General features: G+C 36.6%; 1 protein-coding gene and 1 long non-coding RNA gene across 2 annotated transcripts; both read left to right on the forward strand.

The window, feature by feature from the left end:
- Positions 1-387: 387 nt before the first annotated feature.
- Positions 388-924, forward strand: LOC137829047 (uncharacterized). Its single transcript, XM_068635842.1, has one exon. It carries the CDS (start codon positions 388-390, stop codon positions 922-924), a length of 537 nt encoding a protein of 178 aa, XP_068491943.1.
- An 8842-nt stretch (positions 925-9766) lies between these two features.
- Positions 9767-12520, forward strand: LOC137828210 (uncharacterized). The gene is made up of 3 exons (XR_011083837.1): positions 9767-10672; positions 11063-11122; positions 12292-12520. It is a non-coding gene; the product is annotated as an uncharacterized lncRNA (long non-coding RNA).
- The last annotated feature ends 4781 nt before the right edge of the window (positions 12521-17301 follow it).

Below are 17301 nucleotides of genomic sequence, written 5' to 3' on the forward strand. Positions count from 1 at the left end.
TGTATACCTCCGAGTGCTGAACGCCCTTTGCTGACTTGAGCGTCAGAGTGCCTTCTGTAGATACCCCCCCCCCTTCGGTATTCTCCTCAGAAACTGAGCGATCATGCGACCGAGACCTAAAGAAAGAGCTATAGGAAGACTGAAGGAGTAGGCTGCAGTGCGAGCTAACCAATCGATAGGAGGAAGGAAGACGAAGTCATTCAATAGTTCTCTAGGTCCCATCTCCCTAGCAGGAACAATTGGTGTCCACCATGGGGCCGAGAGAAACTAGCTGAAGAATGAAAGTAGATGGTATCAACCTAAAGCATGGGAAGGATGAGTGAAGCTGATCAGAACGCGCTGTTGCTATCTCTGCAAAGAGAGAGATGGCTGAAATGAAGAGAAGGAATGAAGAGTCTCTACACCTCGGACGATGCAGTGATGTGCCGAGTATTTCCTACATCTCTGAAGGGAGGGCCCCTCAGTTGGTTCACCAAGCTCCCACCCAACTCCATAGATAGCTTTGCCACACTTATGTCAAAGTTCGAAACTCAGTTTGCCACAAACAGACCGCATCACCTGACCTTCATCGCCTTGGTGGGCATCCGCCAAGAGAAGGGAGAATCGCTAAGAACCTTCGTTGATAGGTTCAGCAAAGTGGCAATGAGCATCCAGAATCTCAGCCCAAACGTTGTCATGCATCATATGCTGACGCTCCTGCGATCGGGACAGTTTGCTGATAATTTATGTATGCAGTCGGCTGCTAGCCTTGACAAACTTAGGAAGAGAGCAGCTAAGTTCATGCAGCTGGAAGAGCTCAGGGAGTTTCGCAACCAGGCTCGAGCCGGGGCTAGTGGTGAGAAAGGCAAGGACAAGAAGGATCGCCAAGGCCGATCGGCCAGCATGGCGATAGATGCAGAGATAACCAGGGAAGCCGGTTCTTAAGGTATACCCCCCTGACGGTCGAAAGGGGAAGAATCTTGGATGAGACACTCAGTGCCGAGATGATTCCTCCTCCCAGGAAGGCAGCCAACTCAAGCAACGCCGACCAAAGAAAGCAGTGTCGGTATCACTAGAACAATGAGCATTCCACTGAGGAATGCCAAGCTTTGAAAGTTGGGTAAATGTCGATTCGTCAAGGGTGGCCGAGATACGAGGCATTCCCCTCGCAGGGACAAGCTCCAAGAACCAGGGACGACCGAGATCGCCGGGACGACCGAGATCGCCGGGACGAGCAACGATCCAGGAGAGACGACCCTCCACGAAGGTACGATCCCCCTCTAGAGACCGAGAGAAGGGGAAACCGAGAGGTTATTAACACAATACCCTGTGGGTTCGCCGACAGAGGAAGTAAAAACAACGCCCAGAAGAAGCACCTTCGGGTAGTGCACCAGGTGAATGCGGTGACATTCCGACTGAGGATGCCACCCATCACCTTTACAAATGATGATTTCAAGGGCGTGGATTATCAGCAAGACGACTCGATGGTGATATCTGTCGATATAGACAAATTCACCATCAGGAAGACGTTGGTGGATCAAGGAAGCTTAGTAGACATCCTCTACTGGAAAACCTTCAAGGCCATGAGGATACTTGAGACCGAGATGGTGTCGTATGAAGACCATGTGGTCGGCTTCTCGGGCGAGAGGGTGGGAACCAAGGGCTACATCAAGCTCTACACCACCTTTGGTGAGGAGAAGAGCTGCAAGACGATCATGATTTGGTATTTGGTGATCGGCGCAAATAACTCTTACAACATCCTCCTCGGACGACCGTCCATCAATCGGTTGATGACGATCGTATCAACACCCCACTTGGCGATGAAGTTCCCTTCGCCATCAGGGGACATCCTCACTGTCCACGTCGACCAAAAATAAGCAAGGGAATGCTATGCTAAAAGCTTCAGAGTGGAGCCTCTAAGGAACGACCACTCTTCGAAGCGAAAGTCCTCTCGAAGAAACTGCTCGCCCCGAGAGGCCCAGCCGATGCCGGTGGAACCCACGGTCTCTTTCGTAGACCTCGACCCCTGAACGACCAAGGATAGGTTGGAGACCAGAGAAAAGTTACGACGAGTACCCCTCCTAGATGAGGAGCACAGTACTTGTGCTCGCCCCCTACTTAAGTGCATCACTAGAGAGCAGGCCGAGTATGTGATAACTGTCTAATTTCAGTAATATTTCATATTAAAATGTAGGCACTTATGAGGATTTATTGCTAATTTACATATAAAATAATCCCTAATTTATGAATTTATACATTTTTACATTTTTTATGAGCTTTATTTGAATAAGAGCATTTTATTCCCAAATTTGGTGTTAATTGCAGATTTTTAGGGAGGATTGAAGTTTTGGAGTAAAGGAGAATAATTTGAGCTAAAAAGAGAAAGTTGGAAGGTCCCAGAATGAAAAAAGATGCAAAGAAAGATTGGACTTTTTTTATGTTTTATCACTTAGCCCATTAGCGCGACACAGGAAGCGACCTAACCCTAGAAACTAGGATAAATAGGGGGTTAGAGGCTCAACCTTAGAGTGTCAGAGGAAAACACCATAGAGTGAATTGTAACCCAATTAGAAGAATGAAAGGTGCTAGAAGTATGCATGGCTAATTCTACCTTTTGGGATTAGGAGTAATCTGCTCAAACTCTTATGTATTGTGGCGATATCTTATATATTAATATTCAGTTCTTGATTGATTATTGGTATTGTTGTTTTACTTTTAACTTTCCGTGACAAATTGAGAATCTTCAATCTGACCGGGAGGTATTTTTAGGGTTCAGACCTAAACAACAATACTTAACATATTTGAGTGCTAAGGATAAACTTGAAATGTTAATTGCCATTAACGTCTGAGTGTGATTCTAAGTTGTTTTTTATAAATATGCGAGGGATTGATATAAATGAATTTTCTACGGGCATCAAATTCAATCAAAGAACTCAATATTAACATGATAATCAAAATACATGAGAGTGGGAAAGATGAAACTTAATCCCTATTTTTTCAATTGAAGCAACTAATTCTTTGTTTGTTTTTGTATTGATCAGTGCCAACACAATCACTTCAAAACTCTTTTTATTGTTTTGTTGTTATATTTAGAAAATATTGTACTCGATAATTCATTGTTCCTTGTGGGATCGATATCCGTCCTTAGGGACAATTATTACTTTTGACAAACTCGGTGCACTTGCCGTAAAAATTTATCAAGTTTTTGGCGCCATTGTCGGGGAACAAGTTTGATTTGTTGAGTATAGTTTCCTAAATATTGTGAATATTTTAATTTTGTGTTTATATTTGTTACTGTTTTTATTTTGTTTTAAACAGATTTTTTTTTATTTGATTTGATTTGATTTTAATTTGTAGATTTACTGTTATTATTTTAATTCTTATTTTGAACGTGATTCTGAACAACATTTCATGTGAGAAGAGTCTCTCTTTATATAGAAAATAGCTTCTAATAACTTTTCAAAAATCAGTTAAAAAGTTGTTATAAAAAGAAAAGGTTAAATCAAAACTAAACAGATTGTCTTTCTGAAAATACTTCCAGCTCATCTTAACAGAAGAAACGGTCTGCAACAAACTGTTTGGTGCCCTAACAGAATTTTGAAAACATTTCAACGGTTTAGAAATAAATCTATTGTTTTACAAATCAACAGATTTATTTTTGTGCAGTAACTTGATTTTGAGAAAACTCAAAGTACTTTTTAGGAAAACATTGAATCACTTCTTGTGCTTGATTTTACCACTTTGATTAGGCATATAGGGTAGGTCATGAAGCAAAAGACAACTTTAAAATCACTTTAACCTATATACAAGATTACCTAATTACACATTACAACCTTCAAAGAAAACTTGCTATTTTCTACATCAAAACACACACTAAGGCTTGGCAGAGAAGAAACTTCATCCATCTACAACAAGATGCACCCCCGCAAACAACCACGAGAGAGACACCATACAGTCTGACGTATGGAACCGAGGCAATGATCCTGATCGAGGTAGGTGAACCTACCATCCGAAGGCAAATGTTCGACCTTACCCTTAATGAAGAAAGCTTGTCGGTCAACCTCGATTTGGTAAACAAACTTCGTGACAAGAGCAAAATTCGGGAGGCAGCATGCAAGCTTTGAGCAACAAGACGCTACAATACCAAAGTCCGACCGAGGAGCTTCCTGAAGGGAGACCTCGTCTGGAGGATGTAAAGCGATGCGAGAAGAAGTGAAGGGAAGTTCTCGTCCAACTGGAAAGGACCCTTTCGAGTCCGAGAAGTTGCAGCTGGGGGAGGATACCACTTAAAGTGACTTTCGAACAAAATTATACCGAGGACTTGGAATGCCACGCACCTCAAATTTTATTATAGCTAACGAAATAAAAGTTACACACTCTTTCCTCACCTAACTGTTTTTTCCTAAGAAGAATTTTCAGTCAGAAAGATTTTAATGAGACAGTTTCCTATTGACATTGACTTTTGGTACTTTATGGTCCAAAAGGTAAATTTCTTTTCACTAAGAAATTTAAAATAAAACTAAAGCTCACAAAATTGTTGATGTTAATAAGAACACTACAAATCATGACTTCTTTTTCCTGAAAGAGACTTGCAAGAAATAATGAACCTAGTAATACATTTATTTATTTTTTAATTTATTTGGTATTTTTGGTTATTGATACCATTATTTGTTTAAAGTATGTACTCGAGCAAGGACATATTTCTTACTGTACTGTTGATGATACATTTATAACATGATAAATTTAGAAAGCGGCACTTTCTTTTTATAACTAAGGTATCGTGTGTACTTCTGTAATGTCTAAAATATACAACTAATTATTCTAGTTGATAATACAATATGTATATAATCATGTGCTTCTATATATTTATATATATAAAGGTAAGCTAATATAATAATCAACAATTTTAATGGAAATACTAATTTATACTTACATAAAATATATTAATATAATTAAGAGTAAATAATGGGTTCTAACATAATAAATATTGACATATTATGTAGTATTAAACATATAGTTCATTACAGAAAGCAAATATCACATTATATAGAATAATCTTTATAAACATAACTCCTACTTTATACATAAATCACCACAAATTACGCAATTTGAGCAAAAATCATCTAAAAAAAAGTCTCTCTCAAAGTTTAGAGAAAAACGTAAAATCTTTAAAATAAATTACTAAATAACTAAAATTTAATTTTGTATTCATTAAACACAACTTAGAATTTTGACCTTTGTTTTATATTAAAATCATTCATAAACTACTAGAAAATTATTAAATAGAAAGAAATTTTAGAGACAAAAAATAATTAGTTGTTATATTGACTAAATTATATATTATTTCATAGACTAAAAAAAATATTGCTCTCTAAATTAATTTTTATTATTGATAAATAGTTTTTAAATTACTATATAATTAACTACCAAGGTTTTAACTACCAACTTTAAAATTTCAATCGGTAGTTAATTAAATATCAATTTAAAAACTATTTAAATACCAATAATTTTTTTCTCTAAAAAAAATATCTAATTTAATTAATATAGTAACTAATTGTTTTTTTATCTAAAATATTTTATATTGTTTTTTTTAGTAGTGATATTAATCATAAACATGAGTCTTAGAGTTTTCAAAATTTTGACCTTTGACTTTATTAAAATCATCCACATTAAACATAAACATTGACTCTTAGAGTTTTCACTTTTGTGTGTACACATTTTTATTTGAAAAAAAATATAAATTTGAAAATTAAAATGTAGTTTTAAGAATAAAAATGGAGTATAAATATACACTGATATGATGGTTTCAACTTCTTTTTCATTAAAAAATAATTAGGACATTATTAAACCGGATGTAATTCAAGCTGTCAAATACTTTCAAATACATTCCTATATCCCTACAGGGTATAAATACTTTCAAATACATTCCTATATCCCTACAGGGTATAATGCATCCTTTGTAACCCTTGTGCCAAAGAAAAATCATGTGGAGTTGAATGACTTTAGGCTAATATCCTTGGTTGGTAGAATCTATAAGATAATTTCTAAGATTTTGGCTAATAGGATGAAAAAAAATTATTACCAAAGCTTATTGACCATACATAATATGTGTTATTAAGTGTTAGTGGCATGATGGATAGTATTGTGGTAGTTAATGAAGTGGTAGAGGGGTTGAAGAGATCTAAGAAAAGAGGGATTATAGTGAAAGTAGATTTTGAAAAAAGTCTATGTGATGCAATCCTAGCTTGCATTACTATGAGTCTTTTGTTTTGTATTTTTGGGGTGCGAAATTTGGTGGGATTGGGTGGCTAAAATAAGTGAAAGAAACCATGAAGTATTGGTGTATGGAGAATGATAATGAAGTTTAAGAGAGGTGAGATCAACTCCTAAGAAGTTCTAAGCTAGACACAAAACTAGTGCTAACAAAGAGTGAGCAAAGAAGACAAGATGTGCACAAATTTGGGCAACAATTATTTAATCAATTATAAGCTCATTTACAAGGGGGCTAGCACTTGTATTTATAGTGTTATAGGCAGCCAATGTGCAAGCTTTAACCCTAAAAATTGTCTACTCATAGAAGAACAAACGATTCTCTTTAATTGGAGCAAATCCTCTTCGTTTCCATGAAGACAAATGGCCTTTTGGAATTGGTGGTAATCCTCTCCATTAAGGGGATGACATGTGGACCTTCATGCCTTCCTTGCCACTCCATGCTTTCTATTAACACTCTAGTAATTTATTTGTGCACCCTAGTGATGACTATTTTACAGCAAGTGTACCGTGTTAGAAGTAATAATTTGTCCCTAAGGAAGGATATTGAACCCACAAGAATAGGTTGAATTATCAATTACATGATTCACTAAATAGAAAACAAAATAATAAAGTTTTGTTGGGAGTTTGTTAAGATTGCAAGAATTGTAAAGAAAACAAGTCTAAGAGTTTGTTGGTTTAATTGGGAAAATTGGGGTTGGGGATCATCCTTCTTACTTTTTTTTTTTGTATTTTGAAAAGCATAGTAATATTCTATCATTTGATTGATGTTGATGCCCATATAAAATTCATTTATATCGATTCCTCGCATATAAAATTATTAAGAGAGTCTCCTAAATATCGATTCCTCGTATATTTATAAAATCTCTTTAGCATTACGATTAGATAATTATAGCAATTAACATTTCAAATATATTCCTAGCATTCAAATATGTTAAGCATTATTGGGTCAAAAACTTAGATATACTTTTCGGTCAAATCTAAGATCATGATAAACAAGCATTACAAATAAAATGACAATATCAATCATCAATCAAAAACATGATATTATATTTAAATATCACCTCGATGCATAAGATTTTGAACATATTATTCTCAATGCCAAAGGATAGAATTAGTCATTCATGTTGGCCATTACAAGCATAGAAAGCAAGAAAAGAAGATTCAGGGTGTTTCTCCTTGACAGCTGCCTCCTCTAGGGTTTTCTATCACCTCCTATTCTCCCAATGAATGTCTAAGGTTGTGCCTCATGCCTCATATTTAACCTAGTTAAGCTTGGGCTAAGTGACTTCCCGCTTGGGCATGAGTGTTCCAACTTTCCTTTTTTATCTTGTATATTCTTCTTTTCCCTTTTCATCTCCATCTTTCCCTAAAATTCTGAAATTAACACAAATTTATGAATAAATCATTCTTATTCATATTATAACCACAAAATATGTAAAAAAAGTTTAAATAATAAATTAGGGGTTATATTATAGTTATTTTATTAATTAATATTCATAAGTGTATGTATTTTAATATGAAATATTACTTAAATATGACATTTATGACCTAAATGGTCTAAAATTGCATTGGGTCCAAGGATGTCCAATATTGTAACTCTAGCTAGACTCTTTCTTTTTCTATTTACACCCTACTCTAATTGGCCTATGAAAATTGGCCCAGAACATGGTCCAAGAAAATGGCCCAAATACAAGCCCAAAGTAAAGCATATACTACTCTATACAATGTTTATAAAACTAGAGAAAAAATGTAAGAGCAGACAAAAATTAAAAATGAGACTCAATATGCAAGCCCGAGGACGAAGAATGGCTAGATATAAAGGACATGGAAAGGTTCAATAGGGCGCTTCTAGCAAAATGGATGTGGAAACTAGTGGTGGAAAAGTCGAGAGTCTGGAAAGATGTGATCCTTTCTAAATATGTTAAAAGGGATAACAATGGGAGAACATTAAAGAGTAATGCACAATCACGGTGGTGGAGGGATCTGTGTATTTTGTGCGAAGAAGGAAGTATGCAAAGTTGGTTTCATAATCAAATGATATGGAAAGTTGGGAAGTGAAATGCTACTCTGTTTTGGGAAGATAAATGATTAGGTAATACTCCCTTGTACCAAAAGTATCCAAGGCGGTTGTATTCAATCTCAAATTATAAGAAGAGATCTATACAATAGGTGAGTAGAAGGATTGACTCAAAGTGGGCCTGAAACTTATTGTGGAGAAGGAACTTTTAAAAGTGGGAATGTGAACAGCTTACACAGCTACATCTAGCCCTGGAAGAGGTTATAATACAACAGGAGGTCCAGGATAAGGTTGCCACTACAAAAAAGCTTGTAAGTTGTGGCGGTTTTAATATGGCAGTTATTAAAAACCGCCACAATTATCCGTATAATACGACATTTTAATAACTGTCACAATTATCCTTCAAAATATGTCATTTAGAAACGCCACAAATTTCCTTTTATTCCCTCCATCATATTTACTTTATTTCCCTCTCATAAAATTTCATTTCCCACACTTACTCAAAATTTTAATTTTCCAAAATCCTATTCTCTCGTTCCATCCTCCAAAAGTTTCCAACCCTCTCTTCTTCTCCTAGCTCTGTTAAACCTCGCCTCTCTCGCAAGTACACACCCTCCAAAGAGAATGACCCTCCCTCCTCCGATCCCAATCTCGTCGTCCCTTCCCCCGCTAAGTTCAAGAGCCCCTTGCCCCCGAGACCACCCTCTTCCAACACTCTGAAGCGCAAGCTCGCCACCGCCGCCGATGCCCTAACCGAAAATTCACTTCATGCGCCCTCCGATTCCGTTAAGGTTGGTTTCTCCTATTAGGGTTTTCGATTTATCAGTTTCCAAAGCCTTCTATCTAACTCTGATTTCTCTCTTCTTGCCTTTGTCGCAGGTTATTGTGAGGATGAGGCCGCTCTTCCTCGACAAGGACGAAGGAGATCCCACTGTTCAGAAGGTTTCCAATGATTTATTGTCCATCAATGGCCACAAATTCACCTTCGATTTCGTTGCTTACCAGCGGCGTGTGGACTGCGTGTTACGTGAGATACCATTGGAGCCATACGACGTTGTTGTTTCTTCAGTAGGTGAGTTTCTTGAGAGAAAGATGAAAAGAAGGGAGATGGTTATGCACATTGCCACGCACACCAGGTGTTTGGTCTTGTTTGTGGTTGCGGTTGTGCTGCACGCATGTACCAAAGTGCTTGCTGCAGTTTATGGACCCAAAGCTGGAACCAAGAAGAATGAAAATCCTGAAAAAGCATTCGTTGAAATTATTTGGAAGCCGAAGACTGGACAAATTGGTTGGAACAATGCTAAACTCTGCTCTTTCTTTTCATTTTAAAATAAAAAAAAATAATATATGTTTTCCATGGTTTAGGAAAAGTGGAGGAGTATGAGATGATATTGAAGAAGACTTTGGAAAGCATTTGCATTCAACCGATATATCCCAACACCACAACTATAGTTTTGTTCAGGCAAGTTTTGTTACATGTTTTGGATTCAAATAACTATGTTTTTTATTCTTATTTGGTAAGAACTATGTTGTTCTGCAGTTCTTTTGTGTGAATGTTCTCAGTTAAAATTGGAATTTTATTTTCTTGCCTTCTCATATTTATTGTCGTTGGTGATTTCTTTGTAAGTATATTATGACATATGTTATTTGTAGTTTACTGATAACTTAACTCTTTACTCATTGATTCTACTACAGGTTGTTCAGGATGATGATGTTGTATCCTACTTAAATGTTCAGTTTTTATATGATTGATATGGTAATTGTTTCTTTATGGTATGTTTGGGTGGAGGGGGAGGAGTTAAAATAGGGGTGACGAATTTGAATGGGTTGTTTTGTATGAGATAGAAATAGGCAGGAGAAAATTAAAAGGTGAATCTGTCTCACAAATACTTCTTCGCTCTATTTTTTTTTTTACCTTAGTGTGTATCTCTCTCCTGGTTTCTTCTTCGTTTCTCTTCAACCAAATAATTTTTTTTTTCTTTATTTCTCAACTTTTTTTTTTCAATTATCGTTTTTATTTTTATTCACTTTATTTCTACACCAAACAAACCCTTAAGGTTATGATGTTGGGTACTCTTACTGCAACCTCCCTTTTAAATTGGGGCATTTTTCACTTTATAATTTGATTCACTGTGACATGTATTCCCTTAGGATTTTAGTCTGATGGTGAAAGTACAATGCAACTTGTGTTTCAATTTTAACCTTGTTAAATGGGTAATGTTGGTCTATTATTTTACTTGACCTTGTTATAGTCTCTTCAAAATTGGTGGAAAATACTATAATAGGTTTTCTAAATAATTGGTTTGTGTGTGGTCCAATGCCTTATCATTTTCTTCCCTTTTCAGACTATTTCAGATTTGTGTTGGAAGCTAGCTCAACTCCAAGATACATACATTTTACAAGGTATTTTCTCAACTCTCAACTATTTGGAAGAAATTCAATTTTATAAATATGTCATAATGTGTTGGGATATGCTGGTTAGAATTTTGTGTATATTTTCCAATTTTAGATTGGTTCTCCAAGTTTCTGTTCTTAGTCATAGCTAACTTTTAAATTGGGTTGCAGTTTATTGTCTTCTCTTCTGATAATGTTTATAATATAAGGATAATCGGTTGTTATTTTCTCAATGATGCTTCTAGGCATGAATGATCCACAACAGAATATCAATTTGTTAAACTTTTCTTTCATATATTTGATAAAAATACTTTATATATTTTATCGTCCTAAGACAACTTGTTCTCACATGGAATTCGGTGTCCATATTGTGTGGTTTTGGATGATCTTTCTTTGCAGGAAGAATTTCAATTGGCAATCTTCAAAAACAAGAAAAAGGATAACATTTTTGCAACTCGGGTACTATACACATCCTACTTATACTGCTTTTGCTCTCTTGATAGTAATAAGTATGCAAGCATTTGTGAATGACTATAGATTGTCCAAAAGAAATTTTCATTGTAATCTTTGGATCAACAATTTGCAATAAAAGTAGGGTATTGAAGAAATTTTCTATTTTGGTGAACCATTTGTTGTCCACTATAAAGTTGTCCACTATCCTCGTGAATGATATGATGTGTGCCCGGCAGTTTTTTTGCTTTTAAAACATTGGAACATTCTTTACGTGAGTTGTCTTGCTAAATACATTTTATTCCCTATTTGCTTAATGCAGTTATGAGATGAATGATCACATGGTTATTGATTTAAAACTTTTTCTCGGTTACACGAGTATTATCTTTTAATACATATGATGTGAAGGGATGAGTTGCTATTGAAGTATGAAATAGTTGTGAACTAGGATAAGGATAGTTAGTTCAGTGGCCATTTTCTTAAATAGCATATGAATTTAGATTGGGTTATAAAATAAAATTTACGAAGCACAAGTGCAATATTAGGAACTTTTCTCCTTGAACAGTTAAAGGTATCAACTAATATTTTGTGAATTCATTATGGTCGATTGCAATTCAAGTGTTGGTTTATCCTTTACAATATAAAATTTCTATGCTGTTATGTTTTTCATTATCTATATAATTAACATTCATTTTGGTCCTCTAAAAATATGAGGTTAGATTGGTTCTCCAAAGATTGTTGCTTTGATGATAATTAATGGCATTGGTTTTCCTTCAAAAAAACAATTTGATGATAAAATGTGAAATTTTAAAACCAATTTGATCATGTTACTGATTTGATGTATTTATAAATTGAGGACCAGTGTTGTGTTGGTATCACCTTTGAAAGACCAATATTGTCATTTAAATTAAATTTACACGTATCATGCAACTTAGTCTACGGGTGATGGTGGGACCAGTCTGATTTCTTGTCTGTCTCATAACACAAACTGTTTCTTGAATGACACATTTTATGGCATGCATTGGTTTTTTATTTAGTCTGGAAATAAGATGCACACCTCTCTTGCGACTAGTTTTATTTGAAATTTTTTTGGTTGTTGAATGCCAACCCTAGTTAGTATCTATCCCATTTTTTCGTGTGTATTGCCGCTAAGTTGACAACCCTTATGGTATCTGCAGGAGTTGATAATCACCATTTCATCGGCAGTCATACTCCATCACGAAACCAGAATATATCACCAAGCTCAAGTGGAGGTAGTAAGACAAATTAGGATTGGAAATTTACTTGTAATATATTTAGAAAGTTAAACAATTTATATTTTGACAATTTAATTTACTAGTTGTTTGGATTAGTTTAACATTATAAATTTTGTTTTCTCAATCAATGAATGAAGTCATCTTTTGATTATTATATTTATCAATTTTAATTATATTATGAAACATAAATGTGTAGTGAAATTTAATTATAATATCAAATTAATTAATATTATAAAATCAAATTATAAAATAGAATTAAATAAATTATTATAAATGTTAAAAATAAAATTAAAGTTTAATTATAATATGAAATTAAATAATATTATGAAATCAAATTATAAAATAGAATTAAATAAATTATTATAAATATTAAAAATAAAATTAAATATTTAATATTCGAATTATGACAATTATAAAGTGTATTATAAATGCCATACTATATTGTATTAAGTGGCGGTTAAAACTGCCATTATTTACGTTAGAATTGGTTTACCCAGTTTTAAAATTATGACATTTATAACTGACGCCAATTACACGTTTAAAATCGCCACTTTATACAATGCATAATATGGCGTCTGCTACAACGGTTCTCAATTGACCGTCACATTAAACTTTGTGGCGGCAAGAATTCTGGCGGTACGCGGTACCGCCACAGACGTATAATGCAGCGGTTAAAAACGCCAGTTTTTGCGAAAATAACCGCCGCTTTATACACGTTTTTTTGTAGTGTACCTGGTTAGCTGAAGTGGGAGGAATTTACTCTGTGAAATCAACTTATGATATTTTACAAAAAGTGAATCCTTAAGTGTGTTGTCTAGCTATGGAAACCTTATGGGCAATAAAAGCCCCAACAAATGCCCTAACCTTAGCTTGGAAAATCAATAAAGGGAAAGCACCAATAAGAATGAATCTTTTGAGAAGAGGTATTATTCTCACATTATATTTGTGTTCGTTGTGTTATCAGGTCAAGGAATCAAATCTTCACCTTTTTCTAGAATGTGAGGTAACTTACCATATGTGGCAATTGTGTCTAAATGGGCGGGGATACAATTTGTATATCATAAGGACCTTAAACAACATTTGATGCAGTTTAATACTGTCAGTAATAAAGTGTGGAAAGGCGTCTGGGTTGCGGTATTATGGAGTATCTAGAGTCAAAGGAATAATGCAGTGTTCAGGGAGGGGGAGGTGGATTCTGAAGAAATATTTAATTTAGCACAACAGGCTTAGTCTTGGATGAGGAGGAAAATTAAATCCTTTAATTTTTTTATTCTGATTGGATATTATACTCTCTAAGTGATGATATTAAGGTAGTGGTATTAACTTGGTTATTTAGTGGAGTCATCTGTAGTATTTTCTCAAAATCAATTATCCTTTATTGCAACTATATTAGTTTTAGTAACTTAAGAATATATATTTTATTGCAAGAGTCAGATTTTTCATGAACATTCTTCACAACTTTATTGCAGTAGTATTTTCTTACACAGCAAACAATACAGGTGTAAGGTGTTTTTAAACAATCATTAAGAAAAGTAAAAATATAAGACAGAAAAGTAGAGTATTTCTCTAACATCACGTGATTAGTGTAATTTATCATCTTACTTTTTAATTTGAGAAAAAAAAAACTTAACTTTAATTAGAAGATACTTTGGTGTCACGTGAGTAGGAGTTATTCATCTTATTTACCTAACAGGATTGAACAGATTGTACGTGGGACATGCATAATAATAAAAGCCAGTAAGAATCACTTTCTCTAGAAGTAGCGTGAGAGCTCAACCCTTAACCTTAATTTCTTTATACTAATTAATACTAAGAAACGTGACAATTGTTGGATTACAACCGTAACCAGTTTTTTCAGAACGAAATCACGGTACATCACTTTTCACTCATTTTTGTTTATTATCATAAATTTGTTTAACACATTTTAGTTAAGGATACTTTCTTAAAATGTAGAAACTAGTCACGTATAAGATTTCAGGACCACTTGTTTTAGCTTTGTATGGACAAACTGGGGAAGTTTCGTTGAAAAGTCTTCCCAAAAATTATCAGACAGGTGAGGATTATATTTATATGACATCATTTTAATTAAAAATATATTATTTAAAGCTATCTAATAATTACTCGCATAAAAACAAGAGAAGGGTGTTGTACCTTGAAAAGGATCATTTTTATTAGTTAGCAACGTCTTTATTAGTTAGCAACGTCTCTCAAACCTAATTTTGAAGGAGTTGGTTTTACTTTTAATATCATTTTATAAAGTTTATAAAGAAGGGAAAAAAAATATAAATTGTCAAATCTAATTTATAATTATTTAAATTTATATTATTTTTAATCCATTTAATTGGATATGAATTTGATATATATTGGATATATTTTTGGATTATTTTTAACCCATTTAAGTCCATGTCCATCCAGGTCCGCTCGGGTTTATGTTGATCCGAGTCGGTCACGGTCGATGTCAAGTCAAGTTGGCTCGGACTAATATTGAGCTGAGTCGGTCCAGGTTGATGTCAAGCCAAGTCGACCCAAGCCCATATCAAGCCCATTTGACCCAGGTCCCTCTCGATTTGAGTCGACCCGGCCCAATGTCGATCACAGTCGGTCCGATCCATGACGATCCGAGTCAGCCTGGGACCATGTCAAGAAAAGTCATCCCGGGGCGATGTTAAGTTCAGTCAGCCCACGCCCATGTCGAACTAAGTCGACCCAAACCCATGCCTATCCAAGTCATCCCAATCCATGTCGATCCAAGTCGGCCTAGGCCGTTGTCGAGCAGAGTCAGTCCAGGCCAATGTCGAACCGAGTCGGTTTGGGCTGATGTCAAGTCGATGTTGGTTCGAACTAATGTCAAACCGAGTCGGTCCAGGCCAACGTAAGTGATGTCGAGTGGAGTCGGTCCAGGTCGATTCTGAGTTGAGTAGGCCCGAGAGAGAATGACTAGCCAAGTCATCCCAAGCCGATGATGAGCCGAGTCGGATCAGGCCGATGTCGAGTTGTGTCGGCGGAAGCCCACATCAATTTGAGTCCACCTGGGGTCATGTTCGAGACGAGTCAGCCCGAAACGATATCTAGCCGAGTCGGTCTGGGCCGATGTCAAGCAGAGTCAGTCTAGGCCGATATCAAGTTGAGTCGATTCGAGCCAATGTCAAGTAATGTCGATCCAGGCCAATGTTGAGCGAGTTGCCCTGGGTCGATGTTAAGCTGAGACGACTCAGGTCGATGTCGATCCAATCAACCGAGTCAATGTTGAGTCGAGTCGGTCCGGGACAGTATCGAGCCGAGTTGTTATGGGTCGATGTCGAGTTGATGTCAAATCAAGTCAGCCGAGCCAGCCCAGGCCCATCTCGATCTGAGTCGACCCGACCCAATGTTGGTGAGATTCGCCCGAGCCATGACGACCCGAGTGGGTCTGGGACCATGTCGATCAAAGCCATCCCAGGCCGATGTTGATCAAAGTCAGTCTGGCCAATGTCGAGCCGAGTCGATCCGGGTCAATGTCAAGTCGAATTCCAATCAGGTGGATGTAAAGCCGAGTCGGTCTGGGCTAATGTAAGCTATGTCAAGTAGAGTCTATTTGTGCTGATTCTAACCCGAGTAGGCCCAAGCCAATGACTGCCCGAGTTGGCCCAGACCAATGCTGAGCCGAGTCGACCAATTTCGATATGAGTCTACTCGGGTCAATGTCGAGTCGGTCTGGGCTGATATCGAGTAAAGTCGATCCGAGTCGATATCGAGCTGAGTCGGTCTGGGCTGATGTTGAGTAAAGTCAATCCTGGCCAATGTTGAGAGAGTCGGTCCAGGCCGATGTCGAGCTGAGTTGACCCAAACCGATGTTGATTTGAGTCAATCGACCCATTGTTGAGCCGAGTAGACCCAAGTCGATGTCAAGCCGATTCAGTCTAGGCCAATGTCGAGTAGGGTGGGTCTGAGCCGATGTCAAGTTGAGTCAGTCTGGGTCGATGTCGAGTAGGGTGGGTCCGAGCTGATGTCAAGTCTAGTCAGTCTGGACCAATGTTGAGCTGCGTCAGCCCAGGTCGACGTCAGGAAGAGTCATTCCGGGCCAATGTCGAGCCGAGTCGGTTTGGGTCGATGTCTTGTAGAGTTGGTCTGGGTCAATATCTAACGAGTCAGTTCGGGTCAATATTGAGGTTGGTGGATGTCGAGTTGATGAGTGTCGAAGTCTAGTCGAGTCGGCAGATTCGATGTTGAGTTGAGTCGATCCGGGCCGATGTCGAGTTGAGTCTGTCGGGACCGATGTCGAGTCGAGTCGGCCGGGACCGATGTTGAGTCGAGTCGGCCGGGACCGATGTCAAGTAGATTTGGTTTGGGCCAATCTCGAGCGAGTCGGTTCGAACCGATGTCAAACCGAGTCGGTGCGGGCTTGAGTCTAGTCGAGTCATTTTGAGCTGACGTGGAGCCGAGTCAGTCTGGATCGATGTTGAGCCGTGTGGACCCTTACTAATGTCGAACCGAGTCGGTCCAGACTAATATCGAATCGAGTCGGTCCAGACTAATGTCGAATTGAGTCGATTCGGGTTGATGTTGAGCCGAGTCAATCTGGACCGATATTGAGGAGAGTCGATATGGACCAAAGTCCATGTCAAATCAAGTGTGTCCCCATCCATATCGAATTGAGTCGATCATAATTCAAATCGGGATGTATTTAATATAATTGATAAAATAAATTTAATCTAATCAACAAAGTGAATTTAATCTAAATTTAATTTATTTTAAATAAATTAAAAATTTTAAATAAATTTAATCTAATTAAAAGTAATATAAATTTTAAATTCAATGCATTTTATTGGATTAGATCGGTTGTACCATGACCACCCCTATCATTTTATCCTTATCTATTGAAATCTTCTTGAAAATAAGAAGTAAATTTAAAGCAAAATAGAAAATATATTTTGCGAGGAAACTTCCCATGGC

This window comes from Phaseolus vulgaris, chromosome 7 (genome assembly GCF_000499845.2).
Source record: "Phaseolus vulgaris cultivar G19833 chromosome 7, P. vulgaris v2.0, whole genome shotgun sequence".
In the NCBI taxonomy this organism is placed as follows: domain Eukaryota; kingdom Viridiplantae; phylum Streptophyta; class Magnoliopsida; order Fabales; family Fabaceae; genus Phaseolus; species Phaseolus vulgaris.

Excerpts from the sequence above, each read along its gene's own strand:
- LOC137829047 (XM_068635842.1), top strand. The coding sequence starts at position 388 with ATGAAGAGTCTCTACACCTCGGACGATGCAGTGATGTGCCGAGTATTT.